Genomic DNA, 19,322 nt, shown 5'->3' with positions numbered 1-19,322 from the left:
GCCGCTGTTCTCTCCATCCTGTTGGTGCTAGGAGTGGGGGCTGGGCACCCATCAGAGACCCAGCGGGGCCGAGCACCTCCACAGCCCTCCTGGAGACGCCCTGCCTCGGGGGGTTCTTGTGGGCTCTCACTCTTTTGCTCCCGACCAAAGCTGCCTCTCCTGTTACGGGTTGTTCTGTGCTCCATCCTGGAGTTGCAACCCGCTCCCCTCCCCCCACTGTTCAGCTTCGCTGTGAGCCTGTGGGCCTCCAACCCCATCCTCCCTGTGGCCACATGGCTGATGCCACCTTTCCTGTAGCTGCCTCCTGCCTTGCTTCCTTTTGAGGCTTAGAGTACACAGACTCCTTTTCCTTTTGGGATGCACCAGCAGCTCCCTGTGTTCTGCCCCAGAAAAATTTGTCTCTCTGCTCTGCCTCAGAGCCCCCTAAACACAGACTGCAGTGCATTTTCAAAGTGCATTAAGAAGCCATTCTTAGGGGGAAGTCACAGCATCCCTCCATACTCCATCTGCCCTCTCGCCTTCTCCGTACCTTCCCTGTTCCTCTGTCTGTCTGCTCGTCCCACCTCTTGCCCAGGGTGAGGACTTGAAGAGGCCACGTTGTGCCCTGGAAATGGGGGTGGGGGTTGCTGAGCAAGGGGCTGGGGTGCTGCTCTGGTAGAGCTGCCAGAGCCCCTGGGCTGGTCCCTTGGATATTTCCTTGAGGACCCCATTCCCAAGGCTTTGCTCCTGAAGGGGTCCCCCTTGGGCCTGTGGGCTCCATGGATGTTGGTGGGAGAGCTGGTTCCTGCCCACTGGTGCTGGTCTGAGGCAGCTCTGGTAACCCCCTGGCTGGCCCTTGTCTGCCCTTTTCAAGCTGCCTTTGCCTTCTGTACCCCTTTAGGCCCTCCTCCCTCTTCTGGCTTTGTCGGGGGTGGGGGGGGGCGGTGTGAGGTGCCACTGCCTGGCCTCCTTCTTGCTCCCTGAAGACCAGCCTATTGGGCCCTTTCCTGTCAGCCTTGGAAGGCACAGCTCACAAAGTGAGGGATTCGGTCTTATTCACAAGGGCTTGTCTGATTTACCTTCTTCCAGTTAAGGGTTCAAAAGATGTGTGGGGGCTTGGGAAGCTCACGGTGCCTCCCCTAAGTGGTCCAGGAATATTGTCCTTCAGCTCCTGTCATCTCAGGGGCTCGCTTTGGGGCCCTCTCCCCTTTTGGCCTCTTCCAACTCCCAGCTGAATGTGAAAGCCCTCTTTCCAGCAGGGCAATGCCAAAGGTACCCTGAGAGTGGGCGTTATGGGCATGGCCAGGGTATCCATTTGGGATGAGTAGCCCAGGTCCTGGGCTTCTGCAGGACCTAACCCCTGGGGACGGGGGGTTCCCTGACCCACCCTCGACCATCCCCTATCTTCATCTCTGCTTCTCCTCCCTTGCCAGTCCCTCTGTTCTCTATGTCCTTTGGTCCCAGTGAAAATTAAAGCCACTTAAAGTGGGAAGCACAGTTCCTGATACAGTGCAGGCCCTCAATAAATGTTTGCTCAACAGACGAAAGAACTAAGCTAAATGCAAGCACTGTCTTTTGTGACCTGTAATCTAGGGAGGGGGCTTAGGATAAATATCACTGAAGGACAGACACATGATTCAGATGGACTGGTTGTTGGACCCCATGATCAGGCTCAGGCGAGCCTGGGTCTTGTCATTTGCTCTGCTGGCTCCCATGGGGTGGCTGGGCACCCTGAGCATTTCTCCTCTGTCAGGGTAAAGGTCTCTTGTCCCATGGCTCTGGGTTGTGCCATGACCCTGTGTTTGTGTTCTGATTTGGACATGGGATGGGGCAGGGCAAGACCCACAGGTGCCAGCTTTGCACCCCACCTACCCCACAGGTGCACTGGAAAGGGAGCCTCTTTGACTTGGCACTTCTTGCAAAAGTCCAGCCTCTGATTGGCTTCACATGGGTCCCCTGCTTTCCCCTGGATGAATCAGCAGGGTCAGGGATGCTGTAAGGCCTCCATTGGGCAGGCCTGAGTCCTGTGCTCTCCTGGGAGCTGGGGCACGGGGCCAGCCCACCTAGCAAACAGGTGCTGAGAGTGAGGGAGGGTGGGTCTCCAGAGGAAAATCAGCTGCTGTTACGGGGGTCCAGATGCTGGAAAACCTAAAACAACACAAGTCCCTTGTGACATGTTCTCACCAATGTCGGCAGTTTGCTTCGTTCCCTGGCATCAGCTTGGGGTCAGAGGGCCCTGGATATCAACTCTCAGCTAGTTGCACCTGAGCTCTGTAGTCTTGGATGAGCCACTGTGAACTTCAGTCCCTCGCCTGTGAGATGGTGACGGTGACACCCTGAAGCACCAAGCTCAGGGCTGCAGCATGGTGGGTTCTCATGAAGTGGGCACTCAGCCAGGTCCTTCGTGGGAAATAAAAGGGCCGGATATTGCACTGGAAAATGCCAGGTCATATTATTTCACTTCTACAGCCATTCTCTCAGATGGATAACAGCATACTCTCCATTTTCCAGACAATAAAACTAAGGTTCTAAAGAGGTCTATTGCAGCTGGTAAGTGGTGGTATCTGTCTGGCCCCAAGCCCCACTCTCTGTTCACTGTACTCTGGGGGCTGTGTCGTTAAGCCCCTTCTGGTGACGGATGCTGGGTTTCTGTGCGGTAGCCTCTCACACAGAAATGCGCACCTGTTCACTGGGTAGACTGACACCGTTACCTATCAATCGCGTATATCACAAATAGCACGTGTATTCTGAAATCGCTTATCCTCGAGTCCTCGGAGCGCTACCTCATCAGCCCAGCTACACGGAGCCATCCCTCTGCCCTGCCTTCCTATTCCCACTTCCCTCTGCACCCCCTTCTCTCGTTCACACTTCCTTTGGCCCTCTCTGCTTCCCCTCACCCCTCAGATCTGGGTGAAACCACAGTCCCCAGTGGCGTGGACCCCACTGCCCACTCTTGGCTTCTGGCCAGAGGCAGGGGGCTGAGCGGAGGATTCAGTGAGCGTGTGGAGTCGGCCCCTCCATGTGGCTGGCAGGAGCTGTGGTGCCCGCCAGGGCTGCTGGGCAGCTCTCGTTTGCAGCTCACTGTGGCTGGAACCTAGCACTCCTCTCTCATTTAGTGATGAACTGCTAGTGATACGGTCTCTAAGAGTTCAAAGTGCGGGAAGTTCTGGTGTCTGGGTGGGGCTGTTTCCTTCCCGGGACCATTCTTGGCAGAGGCCCCAGAGTAATTGCCTTGGCCACCTGGAGGGACCTCTGGCTTTTTGCGACATTGATCCTAGACTATTCATCTGCTCTATGCTTCTAGCTTCGGGTCTAGCCCTCGTATAGACAGGACGTCCATCTTCTCAGAGCCCCACCATGGTCTTTGAGGCTCACATCTGTACCCAACTCCACTCGCCTTCGGATCGGAATCCCACATGTCATCTGAAGTCCATAGTGTCTCTGAGCACCGCAGAAACACTCAGCTCTGCTGTGGCTTTCAGTTTTACATCTGTCTGACCCTCACCTCTGGTTTCATAGAAGAAAGTTCATGGTGAAATAGCTGTGGAAATACAAAGTGAAAGGGGTGTCTTTCCTGCATCTTCTTAGCCCCTTTGATGTGCTTTGCGCCATGGCCTTGAACCTGTTAGGTCTCAGCTTCTCTGGCAGATCGTTAGTAAGTGTCTTGCAGAAGACACACATTCCTTATGATGGGGTAGAACCCCTGCTCTGGTGACTTTCTGTGGACCCTGTTCTACTAACATGTTTGGCTGGGATCTGGATACCACCTTGTGTCACCGCAGGTATCTCAAGGCCAGTGGGGCTTCTTCTGAAACCTGGGCTGACACTTGTGGTGTGACGGCCGACGTAAGAGCACTGGGGCCAGGATGTGCTTTGTCCTCGCAGGCCACACGAAACCGGGTCACATGCTTCAGGAGCCCTGAACTATGCTGGGGGAGCAGGAAGTGCTCACAGATGAGGGGATGTAGAGGCATTTGGAGGGTGCTGAGGTTGGGCGGTGAGAAGGCGAAAGGCTGGAGACGCCCTGAGCGGAGAGTGCGCTTTGAAGCTTATGAGTCTGTATCTAGTTTTGCGCTGCTGTTGAGGGTTCTGTCCCTGAGTGGAGCTCCCAGACTGCAAAAGCCCACAAGGCCTAGACCTGCCCTGCATGAGTGCACTGGCAGAAGGCCCAAGACAGAGACCAGGACCAGAGCTTGGGCTTTTCCCTGTCTGTTGGTGCCAACAGGCCAACAGGCAGTCAAGCCTGGGAGGGACACGTCCCATTATTTTTGTTTGCTGACATTTAGCTTTGTCAGTGAGGAAATGAGGTGAGAGGTGCTGAGTGAAAATGTCTGGACCCTGAGGTGGCCGGGAGGGTGAGGATAAGGGCCTGGGTTAATGCTGGGAGCCCTCCATGAAAAGGAGGAGGAGCTGAGGGTGGCTCCCGGTCCCTGGTGTGGGGAGGACTGGGGGAAGGGAGAGCATGTTTGGAGGCCCCAGTAGAGGTCTGGAGCTCAGGAGAGCCTGGGCTCACATGTAGCATTCTTGGGCACGTCAGCCGTAGCCAAGGGTGGGAGTGGACCACCTGGCCCAGGAGAAAGCGTGTGTGCTGAGAGGAGAACCCACAAAACTCATCTAGGAAGGAAGGGGTCCTGCTACAGCCTGGGTAACTGCAGGGGTGTGGGGCAAGGGGCAAGGGGCAAGGGGCGAGGCCAGACCCCAGTGGCTGAGGAATCACCAGGCAGCAAGACAGTAGCAGGTTCAGACGTGGTGGAAGAGACGTCCGGGGCCACGGAGCCTTGCGGAGCCATCTGGAGGAGGATGCTGACGGCATTCAGGGGTGCCCGGTGAGGTACCGCTCGTCAGGGGGCGGGTGGCCCAGAAGCCCTTTGGGAGGCTGGCGGGTGCCGTGATGTGGCCACACCGTGGCTGGGGCCTGGCTGGGGCGGCGTCAGTTGAGAGTGGCGACGGACGGTGACGGCCGTGCCGAAGTGGCGTGGAGACTTGGCTGTGGACGCTGCTGGGGTTCCTGCTCAGGGGACGACGTGGGCAGTTCCCTGCTCCCCTGGAGGAAGGGAGGAGGGGCAAGCACTTGGGCCATGGGTACCCTTGGCCGCTCCCTGCTGTGTCCTGGGGCCTTGGGAGGCCACAGACTTCCTTATGCTCTTCTTGTAGGCCTCCTGCCATGTCCACCATGCTCTGGGCATCCTTAGGACTGGCTCTCTCCCCACTTCCCCACCCGGTGGAATACGGCTCTTCATTCCCTCACTCATGGCACCTCCTGGCATCAGCCACATTTTCTCCAGCAGGTGCCCATCTCCTGGCACCCACCACCTCTCCTCGGGAGGCTCTGCCTGGGTGCCGCTAGAGCCGGCCTCACCCCTCTGACAGGAGGGAGCGCTTCGGCACTGGCCAGAAGGGCGTCCTGGAGCCCAGACCCTGCTCTGGGCTCAGGCCAGGCGTCTCCACTGCCCTCCCCAGCACCCGTCCAGTTCTCTCTGCCTTCACAGCTCGGCTGTGGTCCTGCCAACTTGTCAACATGCTTCTGTCACACCGGAGACCCTGGGCACACCCACACGGTTCCACTGAAACTTAACCCTTGGGGTAGGGCTAAGCAGGATTCCCTCCTGAGACACGAGGTCCTCAGGCCTGGGTCGCTGTGTGAGAGTCGTGGCGGAGCTCTACCGGGACCATCCCCTCCGCACCTTACCCTGCACTGCAGCCCCCACCCTAGCATTTCCCTAGCAGTCCCCGCCACCTGGGCACCCACCACCCCCTTGCAACATCCCCTTGGGTACCCTCCCTCTCTCCTTCACTGCCGACCCGCTTTGCCCCAAAGCCCAGGTGGTGCCAGGGAGATCAGGTGTGGTGGGAGCAGGGAGGGTTTCTTTTGGCTGGTGCCTGTTCCCTGAGCCCACCCCAGGTGTCCTTAGAGCCCCTCGTCATGGGGGGTAGGGCGGAGGGAGGCCTGGTTTCAGGAGGCTCTGCTGTGGGTCTGAGCACTGGGGGGAGGCAGCGGGGAGAGCGGCTGAGGGGAGAAAGCCGGTGGAAAGTGATGGAAGCTGGAAACTGGAACTGAGGTCAAGCGGGAGGGACAGACAGAACTGGATCTTTAGGGAGAGGCTGGTCTTGCCCAGGTGGGAGATGAAAAGACAAAGCCTGCACGGAGGCGCGGAAGGGCGCCCAGGGTGCCCTGTGCGGTGCGAGACTGGCACCAGTCAGGATAGAGCAGAGGTGGATGGGGGCACCCAGAGGAGGCTCCTCAGCCCGGCAGGGGCAGGGGCAGGGGCAGGGAGGGGGGATGGCAGCTGCAGAGGCCAGTCAGGCTGCAGAGAGTGTAAGGGGACATGAAGTGTCACCCAAGTGCCAGGTGTCTGCCGAGCACTTGCCACACAGTGTCCCAAGGAAAGCCTGTGGAGGTCACACAGGCAGACCCGGAACCCACCCAGATCTGCCCACGTGTGGCCTGCAGGTCCCTTTCCCCGGCAGCCCCAGATTTGCTCTCTCCCATTGTACCTGACTGAGTTCCTCCCCCAGTGGGTGTCTGGCCAGGGAGACCTGTACCTGGCTGCCATACTGTAGCTGTGACTGTGGGCCATGTGCCTGCTGTGTGGGCCTGGGCTGCTAACACTCTTTCTCATTGCTCTCTCCTGCCCATCTGCATGTGGCTGCTCTGTCTAGCTGCGCGGTGGTCCCGAGCGCCGGCTGTGTAAGTGAGCATGCCCATCCCATGCCTCTCACTGTCCATAGCTGCACCTGGTCACCCTGGTCTCTGCTCTGCTTGGCTTCGTGAGGCTTCTGTGCCACCGACAGCCCCCTGAGGCTTCCCCTGGGCGCAACTGGGGATAGGGACCGAAAGGAGGGGGTGGGAGAGGGGAGTGGGTTTTCTCTGGAGGTGCCCCCAGGTAGGCCTCCCACCATGGCCATGCTGGAGAGGGGCTGCAGGTCTGGGGGTCCTGTCAGGTGATGTTGGGAAGAGAGGCATCATTTGTGTGTGTGTGTGTGTGCGTGTGTGTGCGTGTGTGTGTGCGCACACGTGTGCTGCTGTGTCCCTGTCATGAGCAGGCTGCTGCCATTCCTGCCGCTGCTGCTGCATGTCTGTGACGCGTGTGGGTGCCGTCTTGTGCAGGGAGGCCGACTGTCATGGGTGTGTCGCTGCCTGACACCTGCACATGCTGCTGCTCTGTGTGGGCATGAGCGCTGCCTGGTGTCTGTCTCTGACTCATGGACTTGGTCAGTCTGTGCAGCCACCAGCCTTCATCACGACTCAGCCGTCCCTGAAGCCTGCCCAGGTTTCTCTGGGTCTCCTCAGGAGAGCAGAGCTGTGTGTGGGAGTGGGGAGAGGTACTGCCAGTCTTACTGTCCAGGACACGGGCGGATGGGGCAGTGCCCAGAGCCTGTGTCGGAGGCCGTCAGGGATGGGGCAGTCGGCCCTTTGCCACGAGAGGCTCTTTCCTCTGGTGGGCTGCTCTTGGATCCCCATGGAGGGAGGGGGCCCTCTGTTTTTACTCTTTATGTTCCGTTCAGTTTAGGCTCCTTCTCTCCCGGCAGGGCCCTGGCTCTGACCCTGGGGGCCAAACAGAGGGGCCCTATCATGACCACAGGACCCCACCCTTCTTTCTTCCTGTGGCCCTAAGGCTACCCCCACCCCAGCCCCAGTACCCACCCGACCTGCGTCCTCCTGGCCACTGGCCCCTCTCCCCTCTGCCTGCCCCCACATCTCCTGGCGCCCCTCACCTGGCCTTGACCCCCTCTCCCTCCGCAGGCTCTTCAGCAGCCTCGGTGAGCTGAGCTCCATCTCAGCGCAGCGCAGCCCTGGGGGCCCGGGCGGCGGGGCCTCCTACCCGGTGCGGCCCGGCGGCCGCTACCCCGTGGCGCGGCGCGCCCCGAGCCCAGTGAAGCCCGCGTCGCTGGAGCGGGTGGAGGGGCTGGGGGCGGGCGCGGGGGGCGCGGGGCGGCCCTTCGGCCTCACGCCTCCCACCATCCTCAAGTCGTCCAGCCTCTCCATCCCGCACGAGCCGAAGGAGGTGCGCTTTGTGGTGCGCAGCGTGAGCGCACGCAGCCGCTCGCCCTCGCCGTCGCCGCTGCCCTCGCCAGCGCCTGGCCCCGGCCCCGGGGCCCCCGGCCCGCGCCGGCCCTTCCAACAAAAGCCGCTGCAGCTGTGGAGCAAGTTCGACGTGGGCGACTGGCTGGAGAGCATCCACTTGGGCGAGCACCGCGACCGCTTCGAGGACCACGAAATCGAGGGCGCGCACCTGCCGGCGCTCACCAAGGACGACTTCGTGGAGCTGGGCGTCACGCGCGTGGGCCACCGCATGAACATTGAGCGCGCGCTCAGGCAGCTGGACGGCAGCTGACGCCCCCTCCCCACGTCCCAGCCGCGCCCTGCCGGCAGGGCCCCCCCCACCCCCACCCCCGGGCCGCGGGCTCGGCCTGCCCCCCACAAAGGCGCCCGGGCCAGGAATGTTGCATGAATCGTCCTGTTTGCTGTTGCTCGGAGACTTGCCCTGTACATTGCTTAGTGCCCTCCCCGGCCGGCGAGTCCCACCCAGCACACGGTCAGGAAGGGCGAGGGCCAGGGAGGCTGGAGCGGGAGAGGGTTGGGGGTGGGGTGCTCCGGCCTGACCATCTCCCGCACAGCTCCTGGTGGCTACTCTCCCAGAGGGGGGGACCTAGTCCAGCATGCGAGGTCAGGACACACCTTGGTGACTCGGGGGGAGGGGGGAGACTTGGGGTTCTCGGTTGGGGGCCTAGGAGCCCCCCCCCTGTTTTGCATATTTTAATCCACTCTATATTTGGAACGAGAAAAGGAACAAATATCTCTGTCCTTAATAGCTTCCCTTCCCCTCCCTTACAGTGCCCCCCCCCCCCCCCGCCCCACCACCACTGGTTCCGCTGCTGCTGCCCAGTCTTCCATCTCTGGCCCCTCACTGCCACTGCCACCCCACATGGGGCGGGGGACGCTCCAGCTGGTCTGGGGTTGGCCAGGGTCCTAGTAGCCCGCCCTGGGGCCCCAGCTCGGCCCTCTCCCCTCGCTGAGCTATAGTGTGCCCCACCGACCCTTCAGGTGCTGTGTGGAGGAGGGGCGGCAGGCAGCGAGTCCTGCTGGGCACTAGCCAGGTCAGGTGGCCTGGGAGACCATTGCCCTGGGGAGGGGCAGGGCCCTGGCATCCGCCCCAGCCAAGTCCCTCACAGGGTCCCTTCCCAGGAGGGGTCTAGCCTCCTCCCCACACTGTTGGGCAACCACAGCAGAGAAGCCTCCCTGCCTCAGACCCCAAAGTCTCCTGTTCCTGCCCTGTGTGTGTGTGTGTGTGTGTGTGTGCGCGCGCACGCACGTGCGAGTGTGTGAAACTCTGGGTGCGGCTGAGTGCGTCGGAGCCCTGTGTGTGCCTGACTGGAGTGTGGTCCCAACGGGCAACTCTGGACTAGTGTGGGGGCTTCAGCAGTGTGCACAGGGTGCATATATGGGTGTGTCCCTGTGAAAGCACCCAATTTCCACTTCCAAAGAAAGTCAGAGGCACCCTAGGACCTGCTGTTTGCCCAGCCCGTCCTTCCAGAGCCTCGTCTAGCCTGAGCGGGCCTCCTTGGTGAGGATCTGCTGCTTGGACAGGCTCCCAAGAGCCCTTGGAGGCAGTGCCCCGCCCCCCACTGGGCTTCTGGGGGGGGGGGATCATAGAGGACCCCTAGAGTCAGGCCACCGCAAGCCCTGGGGAGAGGCAAAGACCCCAGAGGGCACCCCAGCCCCCCTTACTGTGACTCCTCACACTCAGCAATGACCTGTGGGGTGGGGGGCCCTGGGACGTTTTTAAACCTAGGGTTTGGAGTCTGGACTAAGCTCCATCCACGTCACTCACAAGTTTCTGTTTATATTTCTAGCTTTTTTTAATAAAAAAAAAAAAAAACAGAAAACTGAAGTTTCACAGCCCAGGGGCCTGGCACGCCGGTCTGTGCCCGCCTGCCCCGCCCTGGCCCACCGGCCCCATTCCCTGGGCAGAGTCACACCCAGTAACCCTCTCACCGACAGACCAGGTCACACACAGCAGCAGTCACTGTAACAGACTGCCACATACACCCTCAGTCTCACACTCACCTGTGGGTTTTTGGTTCCGTTCAATTTGGGTTTTTAACTTTACAGGGTCAGTCCCGCTTCACCCCTCCTTTTGTATGGAGTTCCATCCGGGGGATTTCACCCCTGCTCCAGTCCTGAGGCCTCCTGACCCTGACGTTGTGATACACCCCACAGAGATCTATGTTTCTTATATTATTATTATTGATAATAATTATTATAATATTATTATGTAATAAATTTATAAGAAATGAAGCCGTCTCTCAGTTACCTGTTTGAGGAGGTATTGGGAGCACAAACTGCTGTCCCCTGAATGGGACGAACCTCAGCCTTGACATGAGCATTCGGCCACATGCACTGGTGACTCTCAGCCCTGTCTCAGTCTCCTTGTTGACCCCACGTCCCCATGCCAGGCTTCTCTTCGCATCTCTTCCGGACTCCTGCTGGGCCTCAGCTCATGCTTCCTGTCTGGAAGCTTTTCTCTCTGCCCACCAGCTCACTGAGTGTAGCCCTCCTGAGGTAGGAGTCCAGTTGTCCTCTGTCCCCCTGCCCCACCTCCCCCACTGTGTCCATTTGTTTCTGAATTCTTTGAACCTTCTCATGTCTGTGCCTGCTGTCCTGCCCCCATGGCTACTGCCCTTGTCCGGGCTTTACAACCCCCCCCCCCCCCCCCCGCCACCCGAGCTGACAGTCATGTGAGCAGCTGGCTGCTACCAGCCAATGATGTGGCAAGGCTAGTGTGGCACCGGGTGGGGCGTGGCCCACCCACAGGAAGGGCAGAGGCACCTTAAGGGTGGAAGAGAGGGTGAACAGTGTGGATGGATGGATATCTTCCCACAGAGTGGGCACAGGAGGCCCAGTGGGAGTTGGGAGAGGGCTCCTCAGGCATCAGTCACCTGACAGGGTCTTGGCAGGGGCAGTGCCTGCAGATCCTGGCCCCACTGGGTCAAGGTGGAGTGCAGATCTGACAGAGTAATAAACGTGGACCTTGACTTGGGTTATCGATGGTCAGGGGTGGGACCAGTGGGAGATACCACCGGCAGGTGTGAAGATCCCAGAGGGAGTGAAGTGGCTGGAAGACGGACAGACTCCAGTGTCTTCACCCAGAGGAGGTGGGGGCAGGCAGAGGTGCTTTGAGGGAGCAAGTGCAGGTCTGGCTGGCCTGGGAGGGAGGGTGAGGCCCCGTGAGGCTTGGACCTTGAGAGGCTTGCAGGCTATATAGAAGGCCCCACAATTTCAAATTTTCAACTTTTTCAAAATTTTAGTTTTCATTTTCTTTATAAATTTTTTTTTCAATGTTTATTTATTTTTGGGACAGAGACAGAGCATGAACGGGGGAGGGGCAGAGAGAGGGAGACACAGAATCAGAAACAGGCTCCAGGCTCCGAGCCATCAGCCCAGACCCTGACGCGGGGCTCGAACTCACGGACCGCGAGATTGTGACCTGGCTGAAGTCGGACGCTTAACCGACTGCGCCACCCAGGCGCCCCTTGGCAGGCATTCCTAAGGTGTGTATATCAATCTCCAAGGTGCCCGGAACACGTAGCCCCAAGGGAGGTCACTGAGAAAACAGGAACAAGATGGAGGGCCAGAGATGGAGTCAGTATTGTCAGCAACCCTAACCCAGTAATAGGAGAGGGAAGATCTTCTGGCCTGCAAGAAGAGTAGACTTGGGGACACTCGTGTATAGAAAATGAGAGCTTCTTGACAATTGGGTAGTGAGATGAGATGTCCGGACAATCGTCTAGTGGAAACGAGACATCTGACAATTAGGGAGAAGAGATGGAAACACTGGACATGCAGGTAGGGAAGGCAAGGACTTGTTACACTCGAATAGGGAAGAGGAGACCCCTTGGTTGCTAAGAGAAAAGACCTGGAACCTCCAGACATAGCAGAAGAGGTGAGTGACAAGATCTCCTGACTCTCTGGTGGAGGAGAGGTCCGGATGCCCTGGAAGGAGACAGAAAACCTTCAGGTAGTCAGAGAGTTGAGACAAGAATATCAGATATTTACAGAGCAAAGGAGACCTTGTGATATTCAGGTAGAGAAGATGAAAGCTCATGACTTTTAGGGAGGGAGGGAGACTTCCTGGCAGCCAGGTGGAGGACATGAGAGTTCCTGGCAATTGAGCATGGCAGGCGAAACCTCAGGGCACTCACAGAGGTGAGATGTACTTCCTGAGCCTCAGATAGGGGATATAGGACCTCTTGGTTCTCAGGTAGAGAAGATGCAACAAAGTGACACTCAGGCGGTCCAGACGAGGCCTTTGGCCTTGAGATGGAAGAAGAGAGACATCCTCACATTCAGGAAGAAGAGATGATAGCTCCTGATACTCTGGTAGGATGTTCAAGACCTGCTGGACATTCAGTTGAGGGGGATGTGACCTCCTGAAAGTTACGTGAGATGAGAAGGTATGACATTCATATTTAGAGGAATAAAGATCATCTGGAAATCTGAAAACCCTTAATACTAAGGACACGAGGTGTCCCGACATTCGGGTAGGAGAGGTGCACCCTCCGGACATTCAGATTGACTAGTGGAGAACTTACACTCAGGTCAAGGATGGGAGACTGCCCTTCATGCAGGTAGAGATGTGATCTCTCACACTCTTACAGAGGAGGTGAAACGTGTTAACACGCAGGTATGTGAGGTGAGCCTTTGTCAACCTCTGGTAGGTGAGACACAGTCTCCTGACAATCAGAAGAAATGAAACTTCCTGATATTCAGTTAAGTGTAATGAGAGTTCTTTACACTTAAGTATAGGAGACACACCTTGTTGCACATAGGTCCCAGAGGGGAGGCCTGGAGACACTCAGGTAGGAAACACCAGAGCTTGTGATACTCAGGAAGGAATAGAAAGGTGGGCTTTGAAGTACTGAATTAAGGAAATTCAGAATGGCTCTCTGAAAAGTGTGCTGATAGCATGTACTTGGAAGAGGAAAGACAGTTTTCCCCACACAGTATTAAGGATCGATTAATCTGACCTGATTAACCTGACCCCTTGTAACCACTGACATGCGCCATCTTGACACAGAGGGACAGAGCTGCCCTTCAATCCATGTTTGGAACAGGAAATGTGCTTACAGCCTGCATGAGGGGCAGACCCTGAGCTTGCACAAAGCTAGAACCTCAGATGATATGGGACCTCAGAAGGGTAACTCGGAATGAAGATCCTGGCCTTGGGACAGAGGGAGGGGGCTGCACCCAGGAGTCAGGGGGAGCCCGAACAGGAAGCTGGGAACTCCTCTGAGCCTGAACCAGTTAAGCGAAAGGGCTCCTGCCTGGGCTGATGCCTGGGGGGGGGGGGGGCCGCGCGGTCGCACTGCTGATTGGTCAGGAGGCCACAGGGCTTTGTGAAGTCGCTAGGGTTCCAGGCCAGGCTGGGGCAGGAGTATGGTGGAGATGCTGCCAACTGCCATCCTGCTGGTCTTGGCTGTGTCTGTGGTTGCCAAAGATAACGCCACGTGTGAGTAAGTGTCAGGGACACCTTTGGGGTGTGTGTGGAGAGAGTGTCTTCTGAATAGTAAGCCCCACCCAGACTCTCCGTCCAGGGCGAGGGAGGAGGCCAAGCGCGGGCCTTAGTCGTTCCTGGGTCTCACAGGTGTGACTTACACCCCCCACTCAGACCGTCCTTGTTCCCAGCTTCATCAGCCCATGGGCCCCAGGGCTGACCCCTGGGTTCCTGTGGCTCCCACAGCACAGACACTGGGACCTCTTCCTCACCTGGAGACTGGCCTCACTGCCTCTGGAACATCAAGTCTTACTTTTTAGGAGGCCTTTTATTCCCACAGATACTGAGGTGTCCCCACCTGTGTATGACTCCTAAGGCCCCAGGATACCATCACGCCATGCCTCTGGGATCCCCCCTCCAACTTAGACTCCTACAGCCTCCAAGATACCCCCAAACTATTGTGGCCTCTCCCCAGCTCCCAGAATTCCTGTCCCTGGACCCCCGCGGCTCCCCATACCTGGGGCCACTGGACCTGCCCTGGCTACTCTGCCTCCTCTGCCACCACCCACCCCTGCCTTGCAGCCTCGACACCTCTAGCCTCCCCGTCTGCCTAGGGCTCTCCTACATTTCTAGGGCCCTTACCATCTGTCCTGCTTCCCGTGGCCCTTTCTTTCCCCCAAACCATTTCCTAGACGCTGTAGCTCCTGGCCTCGCCACCACCCTGACAGCGCTTCTCCTCAGCATCGTCCCCCCTGGACTCTACCTACTCTGGGCCACCCCACTTTCAGCGGACCCCTGGCCTTACCTCCCCCATTGTGCAGGTAGGACAGGCTGGACCTGTTCTCGGTTTGAACCATGCCCCTGGTCTCTCCTCAGTGGCCCCTGTGGGTTACGGTTCAGGCAGAACCCACAGGGGAGTGTCCGTATCGTCGGAGGAAAGGATGCGGCACTCGGGGCCTGGCCCTGGATGGTCAGCCTCCAGGTCTTCACTTCCCACAACAACCGAAGGTATCACGCGTGCGGAGGCACCCTGCTGAACTCCCACTGGCTGCTGACGGCTGCTCACTGCTTCGGGTCCAAAAAGTACGTGTGGGAACGCGTGGAGGGAGGTCTGAATTCAGGAAGGCTGTTCTGGGGCAGGGACTTTCCCCAGAGCTCTCTGTGCAGTCTCCTGGGCCTAGTGGCGACCAGACCTTTGACAGGGGAGGGCTCTGAGGGTCACCATCACCAGAGGTTTCTGTCGAGCCAGTCCCTACTGAGGATAACCTGGCTTGCCTCTGTGCCCACAGAAAAGTATATGACTGGAGACTGATTTTTGGAGCAAGGGAAATTGTGTATGGGAGCGATAAACCAGTGAAGCCGCCTCAACAGGAGAGATATGTCGAGAAAATCATCATTCATGAGAAATACGTCCCCAGTTTAGAGTACAATGACATTGCTCTCTTGAAGATCACCCCTCCAGTTCCATGTGGGCAGTTCATCGGACCCGGCTGCCTGCCCCAATTTAGGGCAGGCCCACCCAGAGTCTCCCAGGCCTGCTGGGTGGCTGGCTGGGGATTCTTAAGAGAGAATGGTGAGTATGGAGGGGGCTCTCAAGGGGGGACACTGCTGGTCATTCTCTTGGTGGTCTCTGAGGGGAAGGGGTAATATGTGCTGCCTGGTGGAGTGACACCCAGACCCCACCGGAGTCCTGTAAGTAGGTTCCGTTTTATAGCCGGAGAAACTGTTCAAAGCCTCACAACTTATGACTAGTGTGGTCGCCGAAGGGAAGGCTGAACGCAGGCACAGGAGAACCTTGGTGCTCTTAGCACGGGGACTAGCCTGTGTCTGTATCTGGGCCTGGAGCCTAGCTGCTGCATTCTGGAAGTGGGTGCTCCTGAAACTTGGAGAAGAGCTCTGGATACGGTTTTGTGGCTGTGGGCCAGTCCCTCTCCTCTCTGGCCCTCCATTTCCCCATCTGTGAATGGAAGGGGCCGGTCACGTGGTCTCTGAGCTCTGAGCCGCCTGAGCCCAGCCCTCCTGGTCCCGATCAGTGCACCTCTCCTCCCCACCCTTGGCGGTCACAATGCCAGAACCCGCCCTGCCCTTTGGAGTTACTTCGTTTTCACTGTAGGAGAGGTTTTTTTGCAGGTCAGCAGTGGGCAGCAAGGGTTTGGCCAGCAGGTTAGGCCTTTTGGGTTTCCAAAGGGGGGGGGGCTCATGGAAATCTTTACCCAGTCACACTGGGGATGTGAAACAAGACTGAAATCTCTTGTGTCCCTTGATGATGGAAAACCGAGGGTTCCCAATTCAAGGCACTGCAGTCGTTTGGAGTCAAAACTCAGGCTTTCCTGGTGACAGAACTTTGGCAGTTTCAGGGTGCTTCCTGGAACTCTTCTCTCTCAAGGCTGGTTCCGCTCTCTGGCAGGTTTGCTGTCCGTTCTGTCCCTCAGGGAGGGGCTTCTCTTCCCAGGCACCCTTGCTCTCACTGGCCTCTGCCGGCCCGTGGCCTTCTCTCCCTGGCCCGGGGTGTCACCCTCTGTCTGGCTGTTGATGTCCATGGCTCTGCCGTGGCCTCTAGAGCATTCTTTTTTTCCCCACTCACCGGCCTACCCTGCTCTGCCCACCCACTTGGACGTGGGCACAGCATTCCGGGGTTCTTGCCATCCCTGGGGGGACTGATCTCAGGGTTCCCATCTGCACCCCCACCCCCCACCCTCGCCTTTGCTATCCTTTCGCTCAAAAGGATTCTAGGCTCCCAGCTACACCCTGGACATCATGCAAAGTCTCTTTTGTTCTAGAATTCCCCTCAACGTAATGGGTTTCCTATTATTTTTTGGTGAACACTCCCCCACCGCCAAGGCCAAGTCTTAAAGAAATCTCCAGCCTCCAAAGTTCTGTGACATTCCTTCAGACCTTTCTTTTTCTATGTCTTCCTTGAACCCATACGCTCTGGGGCTGAAAGAGCACTTTGGGGGTGGTCTTCCTTTTCTACCGAATTTTGAATGCTTGCAGACCTTTTTAGCATTTTTCCTGTAAAGCCAAGGTGTCGGGATTGAGAACCCCCTTTCTGTTTCAGGACACCTGGCTCTTGACAATGAAACTTGTGGCTGTCCAGACTCTGTAGGCTGTGCCATAGATTTAAAAGGTCACCTCAGGGGTGCCTGGGTGGCTCAGTCAGTTAAGCGTCCGACTTCGGCTCAGGTCATGATCTCACGGTTTGTGAGTTCGAGCCCCACCTCGGGCTCTGTGCTGACAGCTCGGAGCCTGGAGCCTGCTTCGGATTCTGTGCCTCCTTTTCTCTCTGCCTCTCCCCCACTTGTGCTCTGTCTCTCTCTGTCTCTCAAAATTAAGTAAAAAATGTAAAAAAAAAAAAAAAAACTCACCTTAAATGAGCAGGCTTCTTGTGGCAATTTCAGTGTCACCCCTGTCTCAGGGACGGGGCACATACAACACTCTCACTGCTGCTTAGATGGTATGCAAAGCTGAGCTAAAGGGACCCGAAACATGTTCAAAGCCACAGAGATGCACATTCAGCTGTTTTCCGGGTGCCTACTGTGTGCCTTGCTGGCCCCCCCCCCCCTTGCTGCACATGGCTCTGGCTTCACGTTGGCCTGCATCGCCATGTTCCAGGTCTGACTGCCACCTCGCCACCTATATGCAGGCAATTTCAGACTCCCCCGCCAGGCGGTGGCTGGGCTGTGGGTGATGCTGTAGGGGGGCCCTTCTGTTTGCGGGGGCCACTGGTGAAGGGGGAATGGCTGCACCTATTCTTGAGCTCTGTCTAAGCCAGATGCAAGGTTGGCTGATTGAGGCATCGCCTGGGCTGGACCTTCCTTAGCCCGAAGGTCATGATGGAGCATCTGGGGCTGTAAAGGAAGTTCTGACTTGGCTTCAGGTCATTCCAACCACCTGCACCCCTGACAGGTCTGTCTGTGTGTGGACACGACCCCACAGCTCTTCCCTTTATAGAATCTCCTCAAAGCAGAAGGGAGGCACGCGGGAGGGACTCCTCCCGTCCACAGCTGAGCAGAGGCATCCCGGGTGAAAAGCAGGGAGGGTGACCCAGAGCTGTGCTATGGGGGATGAGACGTGTGTCTTGGGCTTAAGTGTAGAGGAAAACCTTGGTCTGAATCCCGGCCTCACCACTTCCCTGCCAGGACGAAATGGAGGAAAGGCGAGTCACAGTGCTCCACGCAGGGGGTTGCTGTGGGCTGTAAATGAGGTGACACACTCTGGCTGTTAATCTGCCCTCAGCACACACAGCCCTGGAGCCGCATCTGCATCTACCGACTGCACACGCCCACCTCCACCCCACACCCCGCCTGCTCTTCTCCTCAGGGTTATGTGAGGAGAGGCCAGGGGCATTCGCTCCCACGGGTTTAATGGTTTTATTTCATGGGTTTAATCAGAGCATTTGGGGGCGGTGGGGTTCTGTGGGGGGACGGGGCAGGGCTTTCCCAGCACACGTCTGTGCTCGCTGACCACTGAGCCAGGCGCCTGGCTGCAGCCTACAGGACGTCACCTACACTGCAGGAGGCACGCGTGAACCTCATCGATCTTGACTTATGTAACTCCACCCAGTGGTACAACGGGCGCATCCGGTCCACCAACGTGTGCGCAGGGTACCCCGAAGGCAAGATTGACACCTGCCAGGTAACTCCCCTCAGGTGCCCACTTCCAGCCGACTCCTCTTGTTTGAGTCCCTCTTGTTTGAGCTACACTACCGCTAGGGCCCTGCTCCAGTGACCCCTTCCCTGGCCCCATCTTCCAGCAGTGAGGGTGGGGGGAGACACTAACCTGCTGCCCCTACAGAGGACTAGTCGCCACACCGAGAGCTTTTCTGCCATGGCACGGGGGTCAAACCACCAACCGCCACCCCTGAAGAGAATGCTTGCCTCTCTTCGCCAGAAATCAAAACCTCCCAATCCACGTGTACACAGGCCCATGTATGCGTGAAGCCACATGCACGGACGCATGGGTCGCTTACTCCCTCCTCACTGGAAGGAAACCCACGACAATCCATACCCTTCTCACATTCCAACCGAAGATGTTGGTACCAACTCAAACTTTGCCACAACCACTGTGTTCATGGCAGCAGGAAGTCATGTGACCCAGAGACTGTCCTTCCAGAGCCTATGGCCCTTCTGGGCAGGGGAAAAGTGGCTCAGGCAGAGAGTGACTCCTGTGTCCTTCTGGGCAGGGGGACAGCGGCGGTCCTCTCATGTGCAGAGACAACGTGGCAAATACCTATGTGGTCGTGGGAGTAACAAGCTGGGGGGTAGGCTGTGCCCGAGCTAAGCGCCCTGGAGTCTACACGGCCACCTGGCCCTATCTGAACTGGATTGCCTCCAAGATTGGTTCTAATGTCTTGCACATGGCTCAAGTGCCCACCCCGCCCCCGCCCCCTACTCCCGCACCCCCCGTGAGGCCCCCCTCGGCCCACCCTTCTGCTCGCCCTCCTTGGTACTTCCAACGCCCTGTTCAACCACTTCCCGCGCATCCCCCTGCATCTCAACCTCGACCCCTACCCCGACCCAAACCCCCAGCCCCGTCCCTGCCTCCACCCCCACCCCCGCCTCCATCCCCATCCCCACCCCCTCCCGCACCCCCACCTATCACTAAACCTCCCCAAGTGCTTTCTTTTGCCAAGCGGCTACAGCAACTCATAGAGATCTTGAAGGGGAAGACCTTTTCTAGCACAAAGGGGTATTACGAAATGGAGACCACAGACCTCCCTGAAATGACGGCTGCTTCCTGATCCAACCCCATTCCCAACAGACCCAGTGAGCCCTTCACTCTTGAGAAAAAAAAAAAAAGATGAAATAAATAACTATAACTATAACTATAAATACATATCCATGAAGA

At 57.8% G+C, this 19,322-nt stretch overlaps 2 protein-coding genes across 2 annotated transcripts in view; both read left to right on the top strand.

Moving 5' to 3' along the window:
- SHANK3 (SH3 and multiple ankyrin repeat domains 3) overlaps positions 1–10,279 on the top strand; it is a gene marked incomplete at its 5' end in the record, with an annotated part of 47,355 nt that extends 37,076 nt beyond the window's left edge. The window contains one exon of the mRNA XM_040491807.1: positions 7,724–10,279. Within this exon, the coding sequence (XP_040347741.1) occupies positions 7,724–8,315 (592 nt within the window). The remainder of the gene's footprint in view (positions 1–7,723) is intronic.
- Positions 10,280–13,366: 3,087 nt separating this feature from the next.
- ACR (acrosin) lies at positions 13,367–19,322 on the top strand. The gene is made up of 5 exons (XM_040490439.1): positions 13,367–13,494; positions 14,352–14,558; positions 14,765–15,048; positions 17,965–18,110; positions 18,658–19,322. The coding sequence occupies exons 1-5, from the start codon at positions 13,418–13,420 to the stop codon at positions 19,213–19,215; spliced, it is 1,272 nt and encodes a 423-aa protein (XP_040346373.1). The 5' UTR covers positions 13,367–13,417; the 3' UTR covers positions 19,216–19,322.

Source organism: Herpailurus yagouaroundi, unplaced genomic scaffold (genome assembly GCF_014898765.1).
Source record: "Herpailurus yagouaroundi ecotype Mexico unplaced genomic scaffold, PumYag 182, whole genome shotgun sequence".
Classification (NCBI taxonomy): Eukaryota; Metazoa; Chordata; class Mammalia; order Carnivora; family Felidae; genus Herpailurus; species Herpailurus yagouaroundi.
Note: the sequence above shows the minus strand (reverse complement) of the source record. Positions and strands in the feature narration are given on the sequence as shown.

Bases quoted from the DNA above. Each gene is read 5' to 3' on its own strand.
- ACR (XM_040490439.1), top strand. From the start codon at position 13,418: ATGGTGGAGATGCTGCCAACTGCCATCCTGCTGGTCTTGGCTGTGTCT. The intron at 13,495-14,351 runs GTAAGTGTCAGG...GTCTCTCCTCAG, and splicing joins AAAGATAACGCCACGTGTGA to TGGCCCCTGTGGGTTACGGT. The intron at 18,111-18,657 runs GTAACTCCCCTC...CCTTCTGGGCAG, and splicing joins GCAAGATTGACACCTGCCAG to GGGGACAGCGGCGGTCCTCT.